At 34.8% G+C, this 24370-nt stretch overlaps 1 protein-coding gene across 2 annotated transcripts in view; it reads right to left on the reverse strand.

Moving 5' to 3' along the window:
* LOC130649568 (fibrocystin-L-like) overlaps window positions 1-24370 on the reverse strand; it is a 39374-nt gene that overhangs the window by 12129 nt on the left and 2875 nt on the right. For both annotated transcript variants that reach the window (XM_057455864.1, XM_057455865.1), the window contains exons 5-33: window positions 23440-23530; window positions 22897-22950; window positions 22208-22284; window positions 21559-21669; window positions 21229-21435; window positions 20795-21087; window positions 20235-20489; window positions 19964-20114; window positions 18612-18820; window positions 15954-16254; window positions 14604-14891; window positions 13862-14139; window positions 13196-13445; window positions 12959-13046; window positions 12620-12827; window positions 11874-12402; window positions 11727-11791; window positions 11349-11616; window positions 9160-11256; window positions 8045-9019; window positions 7404-7647; window positions 6142-6336; window positions 4175-6067; window positions 3681-3915; window positions 3125-3295; window positions 2330-2666; window positions 1458-1717; window positions 1121-1301; window positions 192-668 (exon numbers count right to left, since the gene is read on the reverse strand). In XM_057455864.1, coding sequence (XP_057311847.1) covers window positions 192-668; window positions 1121-1301; window positions 1458-1717; window positions 2330-2666; window positions 3125-3295; window positions 3681-3915; window positions 4175-6067; window positions 6142-6336; window positions 7404-7647; window positions 8045-9019; window positions 9160-11256; window positions 11349-11616; window positions 11727-11791; window positions 11874-12402; window positions 12620-12827; window positions 12959-13046; window positions 13196-13445; window positions 13862-14139; window positions 14604-14891; window positions 15954-16254; window positions 18612-18820; window positions 19964-20114; window positions 20235-20489; window positions 20795-21087; window positions 21229-21435; window positions 21559-21669; window positions 22208-22284; window positions 22897-22950; window positions 23440-23530 — 10788 coding nt within the window. The remainder of the gene's footprint in view (window positions 1-191; window positions 669-1120; window positions 1302-1457; window positions 1718-2329; window positions 2667-3124; window positions 3296-3680; window positions 3916-4174; window positions 6068-6141; window positions 6337-7403; window positions 7648-8044; window positions 9020-9159; window positions 11257-11348; window positions 11617-11726; window positions 11792-11873; window positions 12403-12619; window positions 12828-12958; window positions 13047-13195; window positions 13446-13861; window positions 14140-14603; window positions 14892-15953; window positions 16255-18611; window positions 18821-19963; window positions 20115-20234; window positions 20490-20794; window positions 21088-21228; window positions 21436-21558; window positions 21670-22207; window positions 22285-22896; window positions 22951-23439; window positions 23531-24370) is intronic.

Genomic DNA, 24370 nt, shown 5'->3' on the forward strand with positions numbered 1-24370 from the left:
AATTACAAAACAAAGCAAAAAGTATCTTCAAGCCTTAACTGTTGCTAGTTTGCGTAGGAGGGTGCATTTCTCCTTCGCATATGCTATAAAGTATATATTGAAGAATCCTGGTAGTATTCTGGTCGCGGTAAAGCTTCTAGGTAGCCGGGTAGCCGACCATACTCTAAAGCCGTGCATGCGTAAAGCTTTACCTTTTCGATAGATATCCAGCCTCTCTGGTCTTTGATAGAACATTTCCACTCGAATCGCTTCACTCTCCTCCACATTCAGCAACATAAGTCTAATTCTCTTCGGATTGTTTGATGTTAAAAACACCTCATAATGTTTCCCCGTTGAAACTAATGCATTAAAAGTTGAAATTCTCTCTTGGCAGGTGTAACCATGACACCAGCCGTGGTCCTGTGGACCATTAATCAAATCGATGTATCCCTCTGAACCAATTGCAACAGGCGAAAGCCGTCTGGTTTCAGTGTCCTTATCCAAGCTTTCTATTATCAGCATCTTGTAATTCATGCCCTCGCATTTGTATGCGTTCCACGATTTGACAAACTCACACTGTGATTGAGACGATATGCCACGAATGATGCCTTTGTTCGGATATACAGTGTCTATGTCGACTCGATCTCCATTTACCCTTGACAACATTGGTTTTGGAATGCGAGAATTACCTAGATTAGGGATATTTTTGTAAATTAATGATATAAAAATAAATGGGGTTTAACAGGTGTCCTGAAAATTTAATAATAAGATGGGGAACGGTTATCCGGTCGCCAACAGTGGACAGATAAAATTCCCAATCCACTGAGATTTCGATCATGTAACATTTCAGTAGATGACAAATAATTGTTCTTATATATAGCCCATTTATTACCTTTAATTTCCGATCCTTTATACGCAGAAAAAATGTCCTTAGTTAAAAACTAACCTAAGCTAAACTTTAACAACCCACTACTTGAAACCCCAGCTAGCCCAAAGTTTGATCAGCCCGTACTTAAAAACTTTACTAACTTAAAGCTTGTCCACCCCATGCTTGAATCCTTAGCTAGCCAAAATTTTGATAATCCCCTACTCAAAAACTTAGCTAGCCTACAGTTTGACCACGCCGTACTTAAAAACTTACCTAGCCCCCAAACTCTATCACCATCCCAACCGTACTCAGACTTTGGAATTAAACTTGTCCCCTTTTTTCCATAGAATGAACCGTCCATATCAGTGATGAGCACTTTTCTTCTTGCATCACAATCCATATCCACACAATCTGAAGGGTTTATCCATCTAGTTGTTGGTTTATGTATGTGGGTCTAAGAAAAACGAGAAGTTAAATACATTGTAACAAAAAGCACTGTTTCACACGATGAAAGTGAAATACAATGTAATAATAAGCACTGTTTCACACGATAAAAACTACACATTTAGCTCACTTACTGTACCATTTTTGTAGAACACATTTTTATTACCTTGCTATCTTCATCAACGTTAATCAACTTGATATTTGAAAGCTGAGCAGGGTGTATAGCATCCCCATATACTGGGTTGGTCATCAAAATCAGATCACGCTTCGTCTCTCCACATGGTGAGGAGAAGTGAGCAAAAGTATTGTGAGTGTACATGGCTAACCCTTTGATGGCCGGATAAGACATTGGAGCTTCCCAAGTCATCGGTGGGCCAGTACCAGCGGACGAGGAAAACAAGCTGGACATAATGGCAACATTTCCACCTATGTAAACAAAATATATCGCTTAAGAAGCTAAACATAAAATTTTCCAAGACTTAGCAAGCAAATTACCATGATAGTATCTCTTTGTGGTGGTGGTGGTGGTGGTGGTGGTGGTGGTGGTGGTGGTGGTGGTGGTGGTGGTGGTGGTGGTGGTGGTGGTGGTGGTGGTGGTGGTGGTGGTGGTGGTGGTGGTGGTGGTGGTTTTGGTAGTGGTGGTGGTGGTGGTAGTGGTGGTGGTGGTGGTAGTGGTAGTGGTAGTGGTGGTAGTGGTAGTGGTAGTGGTAGTGGTAGTGGTGGTGGTGGTAGTGGTTGTGGTGGTGGTGGTGATGGTGGTTGTGTGACAAAATTACAGGACAGTGGTAAGAACAATGATTACGCTACATAAATGCTGACAACAAAAAATGATGATGTATGTCCTTGATTTTGAAAGAACACAAAAAAAATTTTAAGGCTGGGAAAATGTTAAAAAGTTAGCACATACAGCCACAGCTGAAATTTAGACATTTGTATATAAAAAACACGTGTATAATTTTCATTTCTAAAATCACCCTAACAGAATTAATTCACTCTTACTGACAATGGAGATGAACAATGGTTTTATTTTAAACTGACCTTTAAATGCTCTTGGTGATCTCTGTGGATAAAAAGAAGCATGGTATGGGATGATGTTATCCTTTATGCAGTCAAAATTATTAGACTTCCCAACAAAGAGTGAGCTGGTGATTGTTACATTGTTATCTCTGGACTTGTGTGATAATGGATTTGGACCGTATACATTCAAACTCGCACTAATTTTATTGTCAGCGAATATGACGTCCTTCACCAGGATGCTTCGGTCAGGCCATGCATAGATTCCATAATCCAAATTCTTCCAGATCAAAAATTGTTCGAATTTGACGCAATGCTTGAATTTTCCTTTAGTGTGAATGCCATGTAGAGTTGAATGTACCTGTTACGTACAAAAAAAAATAATAATTTTGTTTCTCAGACAATAACATTATTATTTGTAATCTACACACTTGGGCAAAGAATTTTGAGACTAAGACAGCCTTATTTGCACACACGTAAGCGAAAAGGACAGGGTTTAAAAATTTGCTAGTCACGTTGTCAAGCACGCCCGTACAACAAAACAATTCACGTTGGGCCAACGTGAATTGTTGGTCCAAAAAAAATATGACTTGATGATGTATCTTTACTTCATATTTTGACTCTTTCTACAGAAAACCTCCAACGTACTCGTTTCGCAGGGTTTATATGGAACTTTAGTGCTAAAGAAATTCTCTATTTTTTGTGCAAAGTAATTTGTTCTCTCTTTGTGACCATCATCAGTTTAAAATATTGACTATGGGACCTTCCACAATTCCTTGTTAGGAACTTTTCCCCTAACGAATGTAATGAGAATCTTACCTCATTGTCTCGCACTCTTTCGTGAGCAGTAGCATCAGAACACGGAACACCATGCATCCTATAGCCAACCTTTTCACCTCCTGCCACACTATTCCCTATCATGGTAAAATCTTTCGCAAACTCAACTTGAATAGCGCCAGGCCACTTCATATCAAATTTGTAAGGTTCCACCTGCCAAGGAAATGTAAATAACACGATTTAAGGAAATTATGTCAAAGTCTTCTTAAATTACAATAAAAACACTTAGAGATGCAAACATATTTTTAATCAAGTTTAAGTTATTATAAATATTTTTCTTCGAAATATAAGTTAATGCCTATTAACAAGATAGATATTTTAAAATCAAGGGTTTAACAAAAACACAGAATACTTAAGGTTATGAACGCTACCTAAAATAGTGTATTAACAAGACACTGTTAAAATAGGTAGTTTAATGAAAAATAATCTTTTAGGCTAGTTGTGAGTCCATGATAAAGTCAAAAAAAATTACCATTCACTACTCGTAGCTACCATCTTTAGCTTACGTACAGGTAACTAGGATTACAAAAAAAATTACCTTGTATGTTTGTTCAGCTATCGAATACACCACGAGGTTGTGTAGCAATTTATTGTTACTTCCTTGAAGGTCGATTCCTGGCCCAACCGCGTGATAGATAACGTTATCTGAGATATTAAGGTTGTCTGTCCCATAAACACCAATAGCCGTGTTGAAGCCGTCGTTGAACGATGAGTGTTGAACAAACGAGTCATTTCCTTCAACATGACCAATATCCAAGAATGCGAGAGAAAATCTAAATTTACGCGACATAAAAATTTAACGCCACCGTGCTTATGAAATCCTTTTGTTTTCTCCTACTACATGTTCATGTTAGATTAACCACTGAGTAAAACGTTCAACATTTTAGCTGCTGTATTAAAATCTCTCATTATTTTTCTTCCAAATACGATTTCGAAGACAGTTACAAGCCAAAAAAGAATTAGACTTAATTTTCCATCACTTAATTTTACTAGAAGGTCAGAAAAACCCTTTAAATAAGTATCATGACAAACCTTGGGTCGTAAGGATCAGTCCATCCGTATTGTCCACAATGTTTAAATTGAACTTCAGATATTTGGGCTTTACCCACATATGTCAGACCATTTTGAGAATACTTTCCGACCAACACACGACATCCAAATGATTGATCTTCCAATGACCGTGCTGGCTCGTTAGCACCTTCAATAACAATATTCCGTGTTAGAAGACCAACTTTGGCACTCATTGTAAATTTGCGTCCATTTATATTATGTTGCGATGCTGTGTGAGCATGCTTAGAAGCTTTGTTCAAATGGAGTGTTCTATTTCCAGCTTTGAATGAGATGACAAACTTCTCAGCTTCCCTTGACTCAAAAGTTGTAGTTGTAATAACAATTTCGTCCCCAACCTCCCAGTCAACATCATCCACTAAATGAATAATATTCGAGCCAGCTACCAATGAATGAGATAATTCAGTCCAGTGGATGTTATGTCTTTTTCCGAACATCTGTAAGCGACCAAACACACCCAAAGCTTTGGCGCCAAGGTTTGGACCAGACGGCATTGGTAAATCTTTGGTACCATGATCACCAGTTAAACTGATGATGGCGTTATTTAACATTGGTTTGTCTGGCCATCCCACTATTAGCAACCCATTTAAGCCGCCCACAACAATAAGGTTTGCCTTTAACACATGATCACGGCCATTTTCTAACTCCAGAACACCATAAACATACAATTGATCCATGGCTGGCAAAATTGTATCAGCAACCATAAACCAATCTGAATTTATCATGACTGAATCGCCATCAGATGGGAGGTTTTTATGCCCACCATAACCTTTAAGAGCACCTTGCCAGTCGCTCATTTTACTCCAATACCTGGCATTTCCAGGACGACCTTCAGGAGCTGGGGGTGGAGTAGGCACTTTGCATTCTTCAAAGAAGCATCTGTAAACGTTAAAGTTAATTTCTTTTTTCGATGGTTGCTCTGGACTGTTTTCTTTACCGCTAACCACATAGGTAACGTCCATCTCCGCTTCATCATAATTCCACGCTCCGTGTGGGTACTTCTTGCCATCAGGAAACTCCTCTGTGTTGTTATGAGAAGCAGACGATGTGCGGAAATAGTCTGGTTTTTGTTTAAAAGCGTGTTGCACATAACTAAATTCGTCATTCTGAAGTTCATATATCGCCATGGCATAGGAAATATTGGTCAACTGAGATAAATTTTGGAATGAAAGCTTGACGGTATCACCAACAGGAAGGAATGCTGTGTAACCACTTGGATGCGTTTTCGATTTTTTCCGCCATTTTACAATATCACGACCGTGTTTATTGTCTAGGTATGCGTCTTTTCCATCAATAGATGAAGGCTTTACTTTATTCCAAGCTATTTTCACAAAATCACCATGTCTACAGATCGAACCCGGGACACCAAACGACATGTTTGAAGCTGGTTTACAAATAGCTGGGTCAAGCAACCCCATGCTTGGAAGGATACGACCACCAGGATGACCCGAGATTGTACCATCTTCATCTTGAATCAGTGCAGCATGATTGAACTCTAAGTCTAAAACATTAGGACTGCTTTGGAAGCGAATTTTATTCATGCGAATGATTGATCCACCATCAAACGGCTTGCAGTGAGAGCATGTCGCAAATGACGTGCAGCCTTCTTCATCAAAATTCACCATGGTCACACTAGAGACTGTCAAACGCGCTGTAAACGGCAACTTTATTCCATTTGCTGTGCAATTGCTGTTAGTTTTGACAAGGGTTTGATAACTTCCAACCTCACGTAATTTCGAATGACCAACAATGAGTGAGTCCTTGATCATTGCGCCACCCCATGGTGAATTATTTGAATCTGCTTCGGTGAATTCAATTCCCGCAATGTCGTTATCCAATCCAATGAAATCTACAAAACTAAAAACAGAACCACAAAAAAAAATTATTGTCGTAAAAACCGAAACTAAGCAAATAATAATCACTTTACGTACCGTACGGATCCACAATCCAAACATTCTGCGCCACGTTGGTTATTCCATGAGAGAAGGGTGTTGAAGTGGGCGGGCTCATGCTCCTTTGCGCCACATTTACCTGTTTTCATTGGATGATAAGTGGGAAAGATCCATAACCCATATCGTCCAAAAGTATGTGCAGTATTGTTTTGAAATTCAAGCATAGGAACATTTCTAACAAATAAATAAATAAATAAACAAATAAACAAACAAACAAATAAACAAACAAATAAACAAACAAACAAAGAAAAATAAACAAACAAACAAACAAATAAATAAATAAATAAATATGTATCTATTAATATTATAATTATATCTACAGGCAATATTTATTATACTGGCTGTTATAGTCAATTACAGGCGTATTATATTATAATGCCTGTGTTGTCGGTTTGTCAAAACAAGTCAAGACAGGTAATTCTGTTTTTTTTAAGCTTCTTTAACAGCGACAACGAAACATCCTCTTTTTAAAACAGACCAGGCTTATATTTATTTGATTGACTTAACAAGTTTAAGGGTTCTTTCTTGTATTCCTACACCAAGCCTACACCAAAGACATGGAATAATACGTGATAAGAAAAGGACAAGGCTACTGCTGCTATATTTTTCGTTTTAACATTTTAAATTATTTCTTTTTTAAATCATTCTAATGACATCTAACTGCAGATCATTTTATAATGAGAAAATAGATTTTTGCGAGTTTATGAATGAAAAATAGCTATATTTTTTTTAAATTTCGTGAGCATTTCATTTCGTAAACAATTAACGAACTAAATTTATTATTGTATGCACTAATTAAAATGTATTAATTTTCATCGTAATAAATTGCTTAATGTTGCTCCGAAGAAAAAACGAGGTATCAAATATTTTTAGGCCGAAATTCTTGTTCCTGTGAAAGACACTTTAAAAACCATTGAGAACATGATCTTTAAATTCGATTTATGAAATTTCATGTAAAGTACAGTTCGCAATTAGTGATCTTAAATTTTTTTAGCGTTTTGTGAATTTAGCAAAAATTAGCGAAAACGCAAAATTTAAAATTATTACCCTGAGGAATATTTAATAGCATTACATACTTTAGAATTGGCAAACGCCTTTTTTAATAGTCCATAATCCACTTAATAATTTCTTCATATTTATCTCGCATTAAAAGCTGTCTTTCCATTAATAACCCGCATAAAAAGTCAAATTACAGTAACAAAAACATATTTTGTGTTTCAATTACCAAAAATTTAACATACCTTGGACAAATATCCGGTGTGTAATTCGGCCCTTCAGGATTTTCAAACATTTGATACCAGAATCCAAAATGGCTACCTCCTGCCGCTGCGTTATGACTGACTGTATTGTTTGCATTCGTTACCCAGTATGCAGCTGGTGTTATATCAACATTCAAGGTTGAGCTGGATGGCTTGACAAATATCACAAGATTGTATCGTAAGAAATTCCCAGTTTCGATGCCATCCTCCATAAATATTGTATTGCCTGTAAAACAGAAACACTAAACTGTTTTTTGTTTATAAAAAAGGTAAATTTCTGCACAAAAAGAAATGGATTGGAATAGGAATGGAATGGAATGGACAAATGTGATTTCTGAAATGTGGTTGGTTGATGAGCTTTTTCATTCCAAGTCAAACATAAAGTTAATAACCATTTCAACTTTGCTTGCACACAGAAGCAAAAAAAAAATAAAAACAAAAGAATGATTATTAGGTTGCCAAACAAATTTCTTTTTCTGTTTAGTCCTGTTTTGCTCTTAAGTGGAAATTCAGCTAAAAATTAAAGCCAGTTGCACAGCTAACAAAGTCCTATGTTTACTTTGGTCAACAAATATTTCCTTAATACACATTGGCAATTATTGATAATATACAAAAAAGTTTACCTAAAGTGTCATAGACCACATTTCTTTCAACGATCAAGTTATGCGTACCATGAATGGTTATCGCTCTGTTGAAACTACGATGAATAGCGGAGCCTACAACATATGAACCATGAACATCACCTTCCATATGGAAATGGATGGGGTATCTTCCTAATCTAAAAGCTTGACCAGCGTGTGTAACTTCAATATGATCGAAATGGGCAGTTGCTAAACCTTTGCTTTTCATATGCGAATGAATCATAATCTGCGCACCAAACTGATCACTTCCTTTTTCGGCACCAAATTTCCCATCAAAACACGTTTGTTTGGCAAACTGACCAGGATCAAACTCAGTTGGACAACTTTTAACTTCATCATTCCATTCGTCGTGTTTTGAGCCTCGTACAACCACATTCCGTGTCAAGAGTCCCACTTCAGCTCTTGTTTCAATAACTCTTCCAGCAATAGTCTGAACAATGGCAACATGCTTGTACTTTAGTTTAGGTTTGAAATTTATTGTCATCCCATCGCTAGACACAGAGGTAATGTGAAGTGCTTCGTTTTCTCTCATACTCTTACCAGTAGCTGATAGAATAATCTCATCCCCTGCTTTCCAGTCTTTTACTGGCAGCATTACCCCCATACTTGAGTCTCCCGCATTAACAGTACTGCGTAACTTCGTCCAAGTGTGCAAAATATGCCGACCGAACATTCCAATGTAGCCTTCTCTAAGTCCCAGAACTTTTGTTCCATAAATCGGCAACTCTTTCGATCGGACATGACCATGAAGTGTAACAGTAGCACGGTGTTCGAATCTCTCTTCTTTTGAACCAATTGTAAAGCTTCCTCCATTAACTATTAAAATATATTCTGCATGCAGATTGATATCCTTACGATCAAAGATAAAATTTCCACCCTTTATGAGTAGGAATTTAAGGACTGGAGTGTCCATGTCTAGCAGCATGGTTTGATGGGCTTCTATCACCACAAAATCACCTAAAATTTGAAGATATTTCAAAAAAAATTAAAAAAGAATCACATTTTTCCAATTATTCAATCTTAATTAAAACTGAATTTTTAAAAAATCATAGCCTAACCAAGATCGCTTTTATGAAAAAACATAATAAATTATATACCTTTCTGTGGTGGTGACATACCACCCCAAGAGAATTTCGAGCTCCAAACGTCAACGTATGAAAACGTTGCATTAATAGGTACAGCAAAGCCCTGATTTTCAAAATTAACAATGACATTGGTATTCAACGTAGTATTCGAAGTGCTTCCGGTGATGCAAACAATTTCAGTTGCTGTCATGGATTGAATAGGACATTTGACACCAGCAATGGTTACAGTTGATAAACTCTTGTCCGTAAGGAAGTTGGTACCAGTAATCGTTAGTCTAACTCCGCCTCCAGTTCCACCACGCCGTGGGCTAACATCAGTTATTGACGATGTTAGAGTTTGCTTGTACGTGTACTTGGTGTTATAGATTATTGACTGATCACTTTGAGTCACATTCACATCACAGTTTTGGTCAGGCAAGTTAACAGAATATTCACCATTAAAAACTGGTGAAAGGCATTTTAGTGTAGTATTTGTTGGTTTTCCCAGTATAGCACAGTCTGAACCACAAATAGTCACAGCTGTATCATGTCCAAAGCCACGCCCAGTCACGTCTAAAATTCGTCCACCCCCAAAACCACTTTCCACTGGTTGGATGCTACTAACTTGCAAATTATACGTAAATGTCTGTTCGCTACTAGATACGCCATATCCATTGACATAGACTTGGACATTTTGCACCCCAGCCAAATGCTCTTCTAATGTGCAGGTGATTTGACTGGACGACACAGCCAGATTTTGGCACACAGTATCACCAACTTTAATTTGCACATCCACAGCATCATTGGTGTAAAACTGACCATCCAGGGTTAATACATTTCCACCTACGCCATTTGTGGGAGATAATGATGTTATTTCCGGCGTCTTAGCCGTGGCATATTCAAATTTAACTTCATCAAATGACACTCCATCTGTCAAAACCTTTACTGCAACTTCTCCTTCTTTTGAGGCAGGTGTTTTAACTACAATCTGTGAATGACTTATAGATAGTATGTCAGCCGGTTTATCTCCAAACATGACATCTGTTCCATGTAAATGGAAGCCATGACCATGAATTGTCACTTCAGCTCCTCCATATATGCTCCCACTACTCGGTTGAGCAGAAGACACCAATGCTGAACTGGTAATAATAAAGGTTTCATTGCTAACCCCACAACCATATTGGCGATGCGTCAGTACCAGTGTATGTTCTCCAGCTTCCAGTTCTTTTAGGAAACAAAGAATATTAGTAAAGTTAGAAAACTCTTTCAAACTCTGCACTTCACAAGTGACTTTCCCTATCTCTATCTTGAGACTGCTAGAGTCCGTTCCAACTTTGGTGACATTGGTATTAATCACAACATTAGGTTTGTGCACAGTCGTTGGAGAAATTTCCAAAATTTCTGGTGTTTCAGCAGGGTTATATTCAAACATGTATTGATGGTTTGGTTTATTATTCCAGCCATCGTGTGACGTTTGGTACAGTGTATCGAAAACACGAATAGGAACTTTTGTAACAAGCGTGCTATTATACGGCATGGCTGGCACTGCACACTGAATGTTAACGTATGACAGTGCCAATTTTGTACAAAATGATGAACCAATTGTAACATTGATTGAATCATGGAATCCTGCTCCAGTAATATTTACAGTTCTACAACCTCCATAGGATCCAGATGAAGGCCCAACAAATGTCAACGAATTTTGAAAAATCACAGACTTTTCAAACTGATTACTGATTTTGATTAAAGCATCACCTTTCTCTTTCACATGCAGTGATAAAGGTAGCCATGTGTTCATCGGTGGTTCGGTGGAAATATCCATAGCACAAACAAGAACAGTGTCACTCGCTTCCTTAACAACACATTGATGCGTACCAAAGTGAACGATGTTTTCATTAATAACTGAACTAAATAGATTTCCTTTGATGACAATATCACTCAAAATCAAACGGCGGTTTTGTGGCTTCTTGTTTTCCACCTCAGTAACAACAGGTGTAAAGCAATTACTATATGAGAACCGAAGCTTTGAGCAGGTGTAATTGTGACTGCATTGAGAACATGATGAATTCATATTAGAAGTCTGACTAGGTTGTATGCAAGAAGATGTCGGGAGTTGTAATGCAGGGTGACCTATAAAAATAAACAACAATATCAAAAAAGTTATAATAAACTAGTGTTTCGAACCAAAATATTGGCATCTACATAAAATAAACAGAAAATACCGTTAATGAAAACTTTCAAATGTGTCACGAAATCTTTTGCTGTTTTAACAATAATCTTCCCGCCAAATGCTATCTTGGTGTTGCCATTATCAACCAGAAGACCACTTGTAAAATAAAAAGTGCCAGGAGCATCATATCTCTGAATACAACTGCCACTAGGTGAAGGAGCGCAAATACTATCTGTGTTGTCATAATCAGACGAATCATCACTGTTAGCGGGGTAAATTCCAATCAAAAGATTTGATAATGGATTCGTAGCCCAGTGCCACTAAAAAATGTGGAATCATAAATAAATAAATGAGAAACGGTGAGATTATTACTATGCACTACATCAACGATATTACTAATCTCCTCTGCATTTTCAAAACTTGAACTAACCTTAACTTTATCACCAACAACAAGATTCACTATCGAAGAATTCCATGCATAGCCTGGTCCAAATTCTGTAAGAAAAAGACTTGTTTCTAAGTTTGTTCAATGGCAATAATCTTAAGAGGTGTGTTGATAAAAAAGCAAAAAACAAACCTGGGTGGGCTGCACTGTTATCAAGGTGTACTGTCTTTGATGCTGATGTTGTCTTACATGTTATTTTATTATCACTAAGAGTGTTTACATCACACGGATGGTCTCCCATAAATACTGTAGCTCTTGTCTTGTTATCACCAAAACCTTCACCTGTTATTGTCAATGAAGAACCGCCAACAAGTGAGCCACATTTTGGATTAACATCGTACACGTGCAAGTAGTAATATATCATAGAATATGCTGAGCCTCTGCCAGTCATACTAACTGATACTTTCCTTTCACCAACACTAAGGCTTGGGGTAATGCATTGAATTTGTGTACTTGTATGAGACACATAAATGCAGTCAGTGTCATCTACAGTAATTTTAGGCAACTCGGCACCATTTAGAAATCCTGAGCCAGATATTGAAATAGTTGTACCACCTACCACAGACACATTTTTTGGAGACAAGTCAGTAATGACAGGATTCAATGTAGAATCATATCTGAATGAATTTGACACAGCAGAAGTTTGATTTATGACACTAACCTACAGAATTAAAAATGATGAATTATTCTTTTTTATTGAAATTGATGTTTTTATTACATCCATATATATTATTTTCAAGGCTAAAAAGAATGAAGACAATGTTGCCGACAATGATGACAACAACAACAACAACAACAACAACAACAACAACAACAACAACAACAACAACAACAACAACAACAACAACAACAACAACAAAGATATTAAAGGCACTTACTGTCACATCATATAATCCATCAGTTCCTGGAGAAGTCACACAAACAATTGTCGACATCGTTACAGATTCAACATTACATTTCTGGACACCGATGAAAACTGACACATGGTCTTTGTTTTCTCCAAATCCAGAACCTGAAATAGTTACATGCAGACCTCCAACTGATGCTCCTGTATTAGGTGTAACAGATGTTGTAACTAGCAAGTATCTAAAATGTAAAGTCAATAGAAATAACACAACCACTATCGTCCTCTTCTACTTGTTAAAAAAATCTATAGCAATGCTTTTCCATATGGCATATTAATCGCAAAAAAAATCAGGTATTCTAGCAGTACTTACTTGAACATAACTGGAGTTAACTCTGGCTTTGAATTTCCTTTACCATTTATATTAATAACAACTTCCTTTTCACCAGCTTGTGAATGACCTTAAAATAACAAAGTAAAAATTAGATACAAAAAATGTGTGTGTGCTGACTTTTACGTAATCTGCATAAAACCACTTGATATACCAACATTACTAGTCTTTATTTTTTTACGTGCTGCGGGGGGGGGGGGGGGGGAGAGGTGCACTCACCTAAACAACATGTAATCTCACTCTCAGTTGCTGATGTTACAGAACATGGTGCATTTCCAATGACAACAGATGTTTTATTCACTTCACTTGTGCACCCGGTGCAGCTGATGGTAACACTTTCACATGAACTAGAGGTGGAACCTTCAGTTGGAGTAATTGACTTTATTATGGGAGTTTGAGCAGTTGAATATTCAAATGAGCAGTTATTACTTCGACAGCTTGACACAATGTCATTAACAGTAACAACAACCTACAAATAAAAGGAGTCCAGAAATAGGATAAGACTGCAGTAAAAGTCATTAAAAAACATCTCCAAAGGCTTTGTATCTTACAGTATCACCTGACTGCATTTGATTTGTAAAATAATGTAAAAAAAAGACAAAGCTTTTTTGAAAGTGTTTTTTCAAAGTTACAAAGAAAAAAATGCAGCATGCAAAATGCAAAATGCAACAAAGCAAGTTAGGATCATCGTTTATGTGAAACTAAAACAAAACATTGTTTTTTTTCAGGTGATTTTTTTTTGCATTATGAACTCTGTAATATGGTACAATAAATTTTCTAGATAAAAGAGTCAAAAATCTATTAAATGATAGATTTTTTTATACTTGTCCATACTTTCTGTATTCTATATAAATATACTAATGATACAAAAAGAAGTTTTCTTACCTGTGGTGTTTCCATTGCAACTTGAAGAAATTCACCAGTCAACGGACCAAATATAATACCGCCTTCTCGGAGTGTCTCAACATTAATTTGTACATCCACCCCTTGCAATTGATTTGTGACCACGATTTCATTCTTGTTTCCACCATGAGAGATCCATTCAATTTCCCAATTATACCCATGACAATCTCCTCCACGATCAACACGCAAGTCTCCAATTCCAACCACTCTACTTTCCAAAATTTCCTTTAACTCAGTTGAAGATATGTCAGCGGGCAAGTCTACAGAATGAAATAAAGTATTGTGGCAATAGCAATGGGCTCATATTAATGTATGTACATTTTGTTATAAATTATCAGGGATCGTTTTAAATAATAATTGGTCAATTATTGTTAATTAATTCACGCTATAAAACTTGTTGGTTATTTTAACCAATGCGCGAAGTAGCAGGTCGCAGTTCACAATTTGCATATCGAAATGCTTTCAGCGGATTATTTTATGGAGATCAAAGTTTTGTATCACCTATCTCTATTTGCATCACCTATTCTATAACAATAATCATATTTTGTCTTGCGTCCAGGAGGAAAAAGTTGTGCAACTGACACACGAAATAGTAAACAAAACTCCCGCAAAATTAAACAGTCGATTCCATGGATTTTTCCACGGGTGGCCGACTGGGTAAAGATACAGGCAAATTTAACAGGACATTTAAGATCTCAATAATGTGAAGATAATGTGTAGATACCTGACATGTTATACACTTTCTTCTCATCGGTATATTGCAATGAAAAGGTTCCATGCACTGCTTCACTAGAATTTTTTAACGTTGTGATGTTTATAAGCTTTCCTCCATTTTCATATATAACACTAGAATGTTGTCTGCTGGCAACCACCCAATCCTTTGCAGTAAACGAAGGGATATCTGAGCTGCAATTGGCTGGTACTTGTTCTATTTGCCAAGATGCTGCACTTTCTTTTGTCACTACAAATGATTTCATCCACTGCTTTCCAGCAGCAGGAGTATGTGTACCCACTGAAATAAAAAACATATATATGTATATATTATTGCAATTCCTATTTTTATGTTGACTAGCATTTATCTGGAACCTCAATAAATAAACCTCTTATTTCTGGTAAAAGTTCTAGTGCTCAAAGCTTTTTATTTGAGCTGCAGGAGCCGTTCAAATTCATGACATTTTACCTTGACATTTGGCAATTATGGAAGCTTTTACTGAAGTAATATCTTATTCACATCAGCTAAAAACCTGGTAAGACTAAGTTCAACTCAGAAAAAGTACTCTTAGTAATAGTTTATTCCTATTTTAAAAAGCAACAAATTATGAGCAACAAGTTAAAAATTGAAAGCTACCACTTTCTTAACTAACAATAGAAGTTGCATCATGTGCCTTGAAACCACTCTGTCACAGGTTATTTATTTTTCAACACAAAAAGGTAATTTTATCCTAAAAGATAATCTTATCCTATACCAAGATCATCGTTAGAAGAAGCCTTGTTTGTTTCTATTTTTTTTTTTTTTCCATTTAACATGAAAACAATGTTGGAGTGCAAAAGAATTGACTTATATAAATAATTTATGAAAGTTCTTTTATTTTTCTGATTCTTTTTCAAAAAATAATGTCCGAAAATAAGAAACTTTTAAATTTCACGTTTATAAGCAGGATGGAATTTGTCCCTGGGATGAAATTTGTCCTAGGATAAAATGAAATGTGTTTGCATGCGAGTTTCACACCAATATAAAATTAGCATAATTTCAATAAATTAATTGCACTAAAAAGAAATATCAATATTATGAACATCCAAGGCTACATTTCCGACTTCAGTATTAGTATCCCAAAAAACCAACTCATACTGATTATTTTAAGGACCTTGACTAGCGCAAAAAAAAGAATTAATTCCAGGATGAAACTCATACCAAAATTAGTTTAAATCCAGCATTGTAAATCAATCTTGAATATGTATCATTCTCATGTATACATTACTAAACTTAATTGTCAAAAACCCAAAATAGCCATCTCCAAAGAGACAAGGCAAATTCTTGTCACTTTCTTGCATAAACAATTAATAATCTACTTACATTTCAATTCCTGTTTTCCAATCCAAAAATTATCAATGTATGTACCCAGTTCAGCTAGATAGCTACTGTTCCTATGAAATCCAATGCTATAAACTTTAAGAAATGTCATCGCTTCCATCTTCCTAGTGTTAAGCAGCCAGCTGTTTGTCAATATCAATTCTTTTAAGTTCACACATCGAATCTTTTTGTCACTGCTTGGCATCTTAAGATCAACATTGTCATATCTCTCAGAACTTGAAGTTTGGTATCGTAATCCAACACGAATATAGTCTCTGAACGGACCAACCATTGAAAAGCAGACCTAAGAAAAATTATTGTTTGTCTGCATAAACCTTCTTTTGTGTAACAACTCCACCATCATATCAAAACAGCAATTTTTAATAATGTAACCGAACTGTTTACAATTTGATGGTAACTTTTCCATCGGAAGAAAAATATAGTACAATATATAACTTTCCTATATGACATTGTGTTTCATAAGGTGGGTTTTTGACTATGAGTAAGTATGAGATTTTGCTAGTAAAAGTTAGTTTTAACTGTTATGTATAAGTTGTATAAGTTTTATACATAATGCATAAGTTTTTACTCAAAAAGAAAGAGCCAACTATAGCAGTAATGAACAGATTCAGGATTAAAATGTTTATTATAGTGCATAATTTTCTTTTTAAGTTTTTTCAATATTAATCATCCAAAGTCTTAAAGTGATGGGGTTGACCACCAAAAAAAAGATGTATCAGAAAAAAATAAGGCAGAAAAAAACATCTAGAATTTTACCCTTTTCAAAAGAAGATAAAAATCTTTGGGTAGCTTTATTTATCTGATGTTGTTTACTTAATAAATAATTATGATTTTATTGCAAAGAAGCTATGTAAGTTTTTTCGTTAGTTCTTCTTTAAACAAGTTCATTATATTTTAAAATTAATCCAACAGAATCACAGTCATTTTCTTCAAACCTGCAATGTCATCATTCTACGAATACTTAGCCTGCTTCTTAGCTCATCTGAACTCTTTCTGTCTCTCACCTAACCATTCTCATATCATTCCTTTCTAAACGGTCAAGATCTTCCTGCTTCACTGCCCATGTCTCACTACCGTAACACTTCTTACACAGGCCTCATACAACCTACCTTTTACGTCAATTGACAGGACTCTGCTAGTCAACAAAGGAAGTAACTTTCTGAACTTTTTCCAAGCAGAACCTATCCTGCAAGTAACACTTCTTCCAACACCCCCTTCACTGCCCAACATTTCACCTAAGTAACGAAAGTTCTCAACTATCTCTAATGAGCCACTGTTGTACATCACTGGAAATACTTCATTCTCTATAATTTCACCTTTGCAACGCTTGCATACAAACTAAATGTCAGCTTTCAACCATCATCAGATAAATTATCCTCATCCCAATCAAACTCAGTGTTAAGTAACCTCTGATAATAATTCTCCTCCTCTTTGCTAGCCAAAACACCTTCATCATTACGTATACACTTCTCACCTACAACATCTTGATTAGTCTTCTTCATTTGCTTTGCTATCTTGAATACATCATTGTGCTGGTCTTCTCTTCTTAACACATCTGCGAATCTGTTTCTCTCTGCTTCTGATTTTGCCTTATACACTGTTGTACGAGCACAACGCTTAGCTTCTAAATGAATATTTTTACTACCACCTGACTTCCACTCTTTCCAAAGTTTCTTTTCCTTTCTACGCTGGTCAACCTCATTATTCCACCACCAGGTCTGTCTATGACTAGCTGGTCCTTTCGTCCACCCACAGGTATCATCAGAAGCTTCTAGAAGACAATTCTTCAAAGTAGTCCAAGTACTTTCAACATTGTCACTATCACATTGACCATTGTGGGCTAACTGCCGAACTTTTGCACTAAATTGTCTTGTTACAATCTCTTCTGTAGCTTCCAGACTTTACGACAGGGGCTATACTTTCCCTTGGCTTCTTTAACACTCTTCAAGATAATATGACAAACCAGCAACCTATGCTGGGAAACACACTCTTCCCCCGATATAACTTTCACGTCCTTCACCACTTTCTTGTCTGACTTTCTAACCAGGAAGTAATCTATCTGTGTCTGTGACAACCACCTGACTCATGTTATATCATGTTATATGTTATATCTTCCTCACTGAGTCCACACTGTGGAGCATAAACTGACAGAAAAGTGACAATCCTATTACGTATCGAAATCCTATTACGTATCGAAAACCACTATAATACGACTATTAACACACATAACATCTATTACTTTTTCTACTCACTTCTCTGCAACGAATATGCGAACTCCTCCATATCCATGACTATTACTAATCCAAAAAAGTTTATACCTTGCCCTCCTACCTTCCACAAATCCCACTGAAGATCCTCTCCACCTGACAACCTGAACACAACACATATCAACAGATCTACGTTCTAACATTTAAACTACTTCACCTGCTCTACCTCTCAGAGTACCAACAATAATGTCATATACATAATTCATATACATAATTCAATGCATTTGCGAATCTAAGAATTGTATGAGAAGTGTACCATAACTAAGCTGACAAATATTATACACTAACTTCAATCATTATATCTTTGCACTTTTGCATTTAAATAATGGTATGATGTTGAATAATACAAGCATAGAAAAAAAAATAAACCTACAAAAGGATATTCATGAGCACTATAAAACGAGTCAGTCTTTTCGCCGTTTTTATGTGTTGTTCTTCCTCCATAGAATGGTAACATGTTGCTTTCCAATAAAAGCATATTTCTTCCACATGCTGCTCTCATAACACTAGTTCTGCTACCATATTCAGTCCCAACTTTTTCTCCTTCATAATCTTCAAAGTAGTACATGTCACCAGGATTTCCTAAAATAAATAAATAAGTAAATTAATTTAAATTAAACAATTAAATAGTTTTTTTTTATTTTTTTTAATTATTGCTGTTATATTTTTATTATTATTGTAATTATCATTATTACAATATTATTACTGCATTTTTATTAGATACAACATGCTAGATAATAATCAATGTAAAATGTAAAAACAGACCCAAAATCTTATTTAAAATGAGTTGCCTTCTTTATTTGTAATAAACTTGCATCTGTTTTTTTATATGTTTCAGGAGAGCATCTATACACTTGTGCTTTCCAACTTGACTTTCCGAATCAGTAATAAAAGAATATCGATTTTTATTTCTTTTAACATGATGGACAGTCATAATTATTATTATTATTTTTTAAACTTTCTCCTTGGTTTTGTTAGCTATGTTGATAGTGCATGAACATTGAAAGAAGCAGTCAAAAAATCAAATTGACTTGCTGGTAATGAGTCCATGGCCAAACAATTAAGCAGAATAAGTAATTGTGTGTTCTATCAATTTGCAACATCAATACTAGTTTCTTAAACAACCAAATTAACCGTCTGTCCTACATTCAGTCGTTCAAAAAACTATTTAATACTTTTTTAGAAGTTCTTTGATTTAATTTTTGTAGTTTTATTGATTAAAAGGAAATTTATAATGAGTCTTGTTAGTCTGTGTTTGACAAGCTTTTCTTAAACATTTATAACAGTTATTTATATGTCCTTTATAATTCCATAGAATCTTGAAAATCATTCAATAAGCTGGCCAATTTTCTGTGCCAATTTACAAAACAACTTTTGATTGCATTTATTTTTACTAGTCGTTAGCCCGTGGAAAATTCATGGGTTCCCCCGTCCTTTTTATACCGCATTACATGCTTCTCGCTACTGCGCAGCTAAGCTACCATTTTGCCTTACAGACAGAAAGACGTATACAGGTATTATAATATAGATACAAATTTAGCACAGAAATGCTGATATCAGCATAGTTTGCCTCATTCACGCTGTAATGCAACAAGTATATTCCCATTGGTGCAAACAGTTTTTTGCCAATGGAATTTTTTTCTAGTTCAGTGTGATGCCTTGGGAAGTATCTTGTTGGCATCTGTAGAATAATAAAATAATCATAAAATATTAATTATTTCTCACCGGGAAAGTTTAGAAATTTGCAATTTTCCGAAAGTAAGTCTTTTACTGCTTCGGTTACATCGTTGATGCTTGAAACATTATTAATTGGAATGCTACTCTTGCTTCCCATAGTGAGTACAACATTTTGCGCAGAGGCTTCAAATGTGATAAGCTTTTAAAAATAATTGCAATAAAAAAAATTAAAAGAAACTTAAAGGAAACATTAATGCAAGTTTTTTAAATAAAAAAATGATTCCAAAATAGATACAAAAACACTTTTGCTTTGTTTTACCTGTTTACTTGGTTCAACAGTGCTGGTAATGGTAATTTTTTGCTTTTCATTCACTGCAGATTTGGTAATCTTGTTTGCATGATTAGTGCGGCCAGCAAATAAACCAATTGCAAGATCGTAAGTCCCTCCACCGTCTGCAACGTAAGCTTCATAATAATATTCGTGATTCTTGTCCAAATACATCAACTCAGATGTCTGTGATGGATAATACATGTATGCTCTCTTGGTGTGGTATTTACTGAAAGCAACTTTGCGCTAAATAAAAGGACAAAAAAAGTGAAAAAAATTTCAAAGTTTTGACAATTTTTATTTCTATTAAGTCTGTATTGTATCTAATCTTTCCAATATTTCTGGCATGTAGCAGTGTAAGCAGAATTTCACAATAATTTGTGGTTCCCTAATATCTCAGACTCTCTAATAAACCACCTTTATCTAAGGTTGAAACGCTAATCCTGCAAAAGGAATAATAGAGTGAATACAGTATATAATGAATTCTGATGTTGCTTTCTGTCTTCGAATAAAAAGTTGAAAAAATATGAAAAGTTGTTTTCCTTACTTACCAATGTTGATTTTGACCTATTATGCATGTCAGAACTTAGCAGAAATTCTGTTTCATCATCTCCTTTAATCAAAAGATTAAACCACCCAGAATATGGTGGTCTTAGAAAACCTTTTACTGCTCCAGCAATAGCACTGTATCTTTTTTGATGACGAGAGTAACTAAGTATTTCTTGAGTATCGTATCTAATTCTTGAAATACTTTCAATGGGAGTATTTTTGGTGTACGTCTTTCGAATTTCATCAACACTGTGACTTTTTTGAGGCCAAATCTCTTCATAATGCCCACGCCCACCTAAAAATAAATATGTAAGTGTATTTCTTCCTTAACCATAATAAATCAATACAAAACAATTTGCTACAAATTTTCCCATTAAGCTTAACTAACAAAAATAAATTCTCTTCCAGAAGTCACAAAGTATGAAAAAATACTAACCTGGGAAGACCTCGCCCTCTGACGCCTGCAGATCTTGCACACCAGTGTGACATTTTATCAATTCATTATCAACACTGACCACTTTACAATCGACACCTGCTACTTTTACTTTGATGTTCTCTTTGTTGCTTCCAAAATGTTTCCCAGTTATTGAAAGCAACGTACCACCATTAATGCTCCCCATCTTAGGTTCAACATTTTCAACATCTACAGTTGTCAAATAAACTCATTAATTAAATGTTAATATAAAAAAAACAGGATACAGATCCAATAACAAAGGAACTGTTATTTATTAACACTAAAAATTAAAATTAGATAAATTTATATTACCTGCGTAAATCTGGTAGTTATACAATTCGTCATTGCTATTTATCAGCAATGAATCCTGTAGTCGCTTTGATCTTCCACTTTTCGAAATAATAAATGACACATTCCATGAGCCTACATAAATTCAAAACAAATTGGAATGATAATTATAAACAGGCATAAATGTTTGTATAGATAAGTCCTTCACAAACTCTCATATTTAAAAAATCACAGAAAATGTGAAAAAATGGCATGGAAAGGGTCTATACTCTTTGCTTGTCATTTTGTTTTACTTATTGTATGTTATATCTTATATGGGATATTGAGATGGGACATGTTTCAATAGATACAAAACTTAATAAATTATTGTTGTGTTGAATTATTTATTGGTGTTGTGTTGGATAATTACTTTGTGTTGCTTTATTTATTGGAGTTACGTTAAGTTGAGAAAAAGATAATTTTTGTGTTATTCAATATTGTGCGAAAGAAGAAATGCTGGTGTTCTTGAAGTAGAAAGAGATGCATGGCTCCAGCACTTTATTATAAATAATAAAAGTAAATTGCAAGGATGAAGATGTATATGAGTCAATTGCTGGAGTGACATACTGAACTATCAATGTTAAAGGCGCTACAATTCATTGTAATTATTTGCTGCTGCACAAAAATGATTTACCGACTGTTTTAATTCTTGGTTGGCACTTCACCCATCCCTCGTCATACCAACGTGTCATGTCAGGGTCCACACCAAGACTAAATGGAAATCAATTTATTACTGCACAACTGTTTATACTTTTTTAATAATAAAATTTTGTTGTTTCGTAGTTCAAACATATCTTTTCTCCACAAAAATTACAAAAAAAATTAAAAAAAAAACTATATTCTTTAAACCATTACGCCTTAGATTCTGCATATAACACGTAAAAGTATACAAATTGTAAGTAGCTACAATAAACATTTCAAATAAAGATATTGGGGGTCACACTTGGATATTTAAAGCATGCTATATTTTTAGATCAAGTTTGCAAATGGGGATGCTTTTTGCTTTGCTAATTGTTTTAATATTTATTAACATTCTTTTTTGACCTTTGTTTACATGCTTTAGCTGAAGCAAAAATAAAAACGGCCTTGAAACACCTGCTTTAAGTAGAGATTTCAAAATAAGTTTTCCTTACAAATTTTTACCTGCTGTTTAACTAAGACTTGATTCAGTTATAGCATGCTATGTATAAATAACAAGCATGCTATATTTAAGTGTGAACCCTTCTTAGTATCTGAATATGTTACAAGGGATAACATTGTTTAAAAATTAGAAGAAAGTCAACACAGCAAAATTTTAAATAATGAATTTATAAAGTAACTTACAGTTCATTGTCATTTTTATCAAATGGATCACAAATGTCATTGCCAACAAACAGTCTAGACAAAGTAGAAATAAAAGTAGAAAACACCAGTTGTTTAGGTTGACCATATAACTTTATCTTCAATAAACATGACAACATTTCATGGTAATACTTGTTCAAGTTTTACAAATTTTCACAACATAAATGTTAAAATCAAACAAGCATTTTTTCAAATCGAGGCTATTTTGTGCAGGAAGCAGGATTTGGTCTGCTGTCCCCAGAACTGGGAGCTTAAACACAAAGTAGCTCTACTTCAACTTGATTACACACAAGTGCCATGATAAACCTTCATATATAGTATTTCTTCTTTTTAGAATCATCAGCACATTTCATTACAGTATCCCAGTAATGGCTTTACTATTCAGTCTAGCAACAAAAAGCCTTATGTACACTATATTTTTCCGAAACATCTGCAGCCAAAGTAAAAACATCTGCATTTCTAAGATAGTATGACATCTTCTCTAATATCTTTAACAAAACATGTAAAGAAGTGCAAAATATGTACCTATTAATTTCTTTCTTTTTACTGTCAAAATCCGGAGACAATCGACTAATCTGTGATGTCAGAAATCTGCCTTCCATTTGCATGTTTTCATCTTAAAACAGTAAAAAAATTGGATGATTATATGAAACAAAAATAAACATAAATAATTTTTAATATCTTTTTTAGATAAAACTTGAAATGTGCAGTACTTTAAGTCTTGTTCATTAGCGTAACTGTGTGATCTCACCAAATTTTGCTAAATAACTTCAGCACTTAAAATAACAACCGGTCAACAGCCACTGGCTGCCAAAATTTGACATATGTGCCTGACGCTACAAAAAGAAACGGTCAAGATGGCTAGCAACTAATCATGCCTTTCTAAACTGAAAAGATACTCCCGAAATTTAGGCAATAAAAAAAGCACATTGTTTACTTGAAGCGTAGCAATGCAGCAAAAATTTAAGCGAATAAATCATTATCTCCATAAAGCATCAATTGAATCATTTAACACAGTTTAATATTATTTGTGGGTACATGAAATTTAAAAAAAAAAAAATAATTTTTTCACTTATATGATGTTTTGCTGGTTAAATTAGATATTTCTTCTTTTTTATATTGATTCTAAAAAAATAGTTACTTTCTGTTTATTACAGATCCCTGATAAAAAGTTCATTTTTTAAAACAAATGTTTCTTTAATTTACTAGAAAGGAGAAAATTATAAAATCTTAAATAAAATTTTTTAAAGTATCAACAATATATTATTGGTAAAATATGTGCATTTGTTGCTTAAGTTTAATTGAAGACTACCACTTGTAATAAAATAAAATTATTATTTTAAGCTAAACTTAACGATGGGTATGAAAAAGTGATATATCTTTTTAAAGTGTGGACAGACTCAAAAGATTTCCCCAAAAGAACCCAATTTATGGATTTTTAAACAACATCTTGTTA

This window comes from Hydractinia symbiolongicarpus, chromosome 7 (genome assembly GCF_029227915.1).
Source record: "Hydractinia symbiolongicarpus strain clone_291-10 chromosome 7, HSymV2.1, whole genome shotgun sequence".
NCBI classification, from domain to species: domain Eukaryota; kingdom Metazoa; phylum Cnidaria; class Hydrozoa; order Anthoathecata; family Hydractiniidae; genus Hydractinia; species Hydractinia symbiolongicarpus.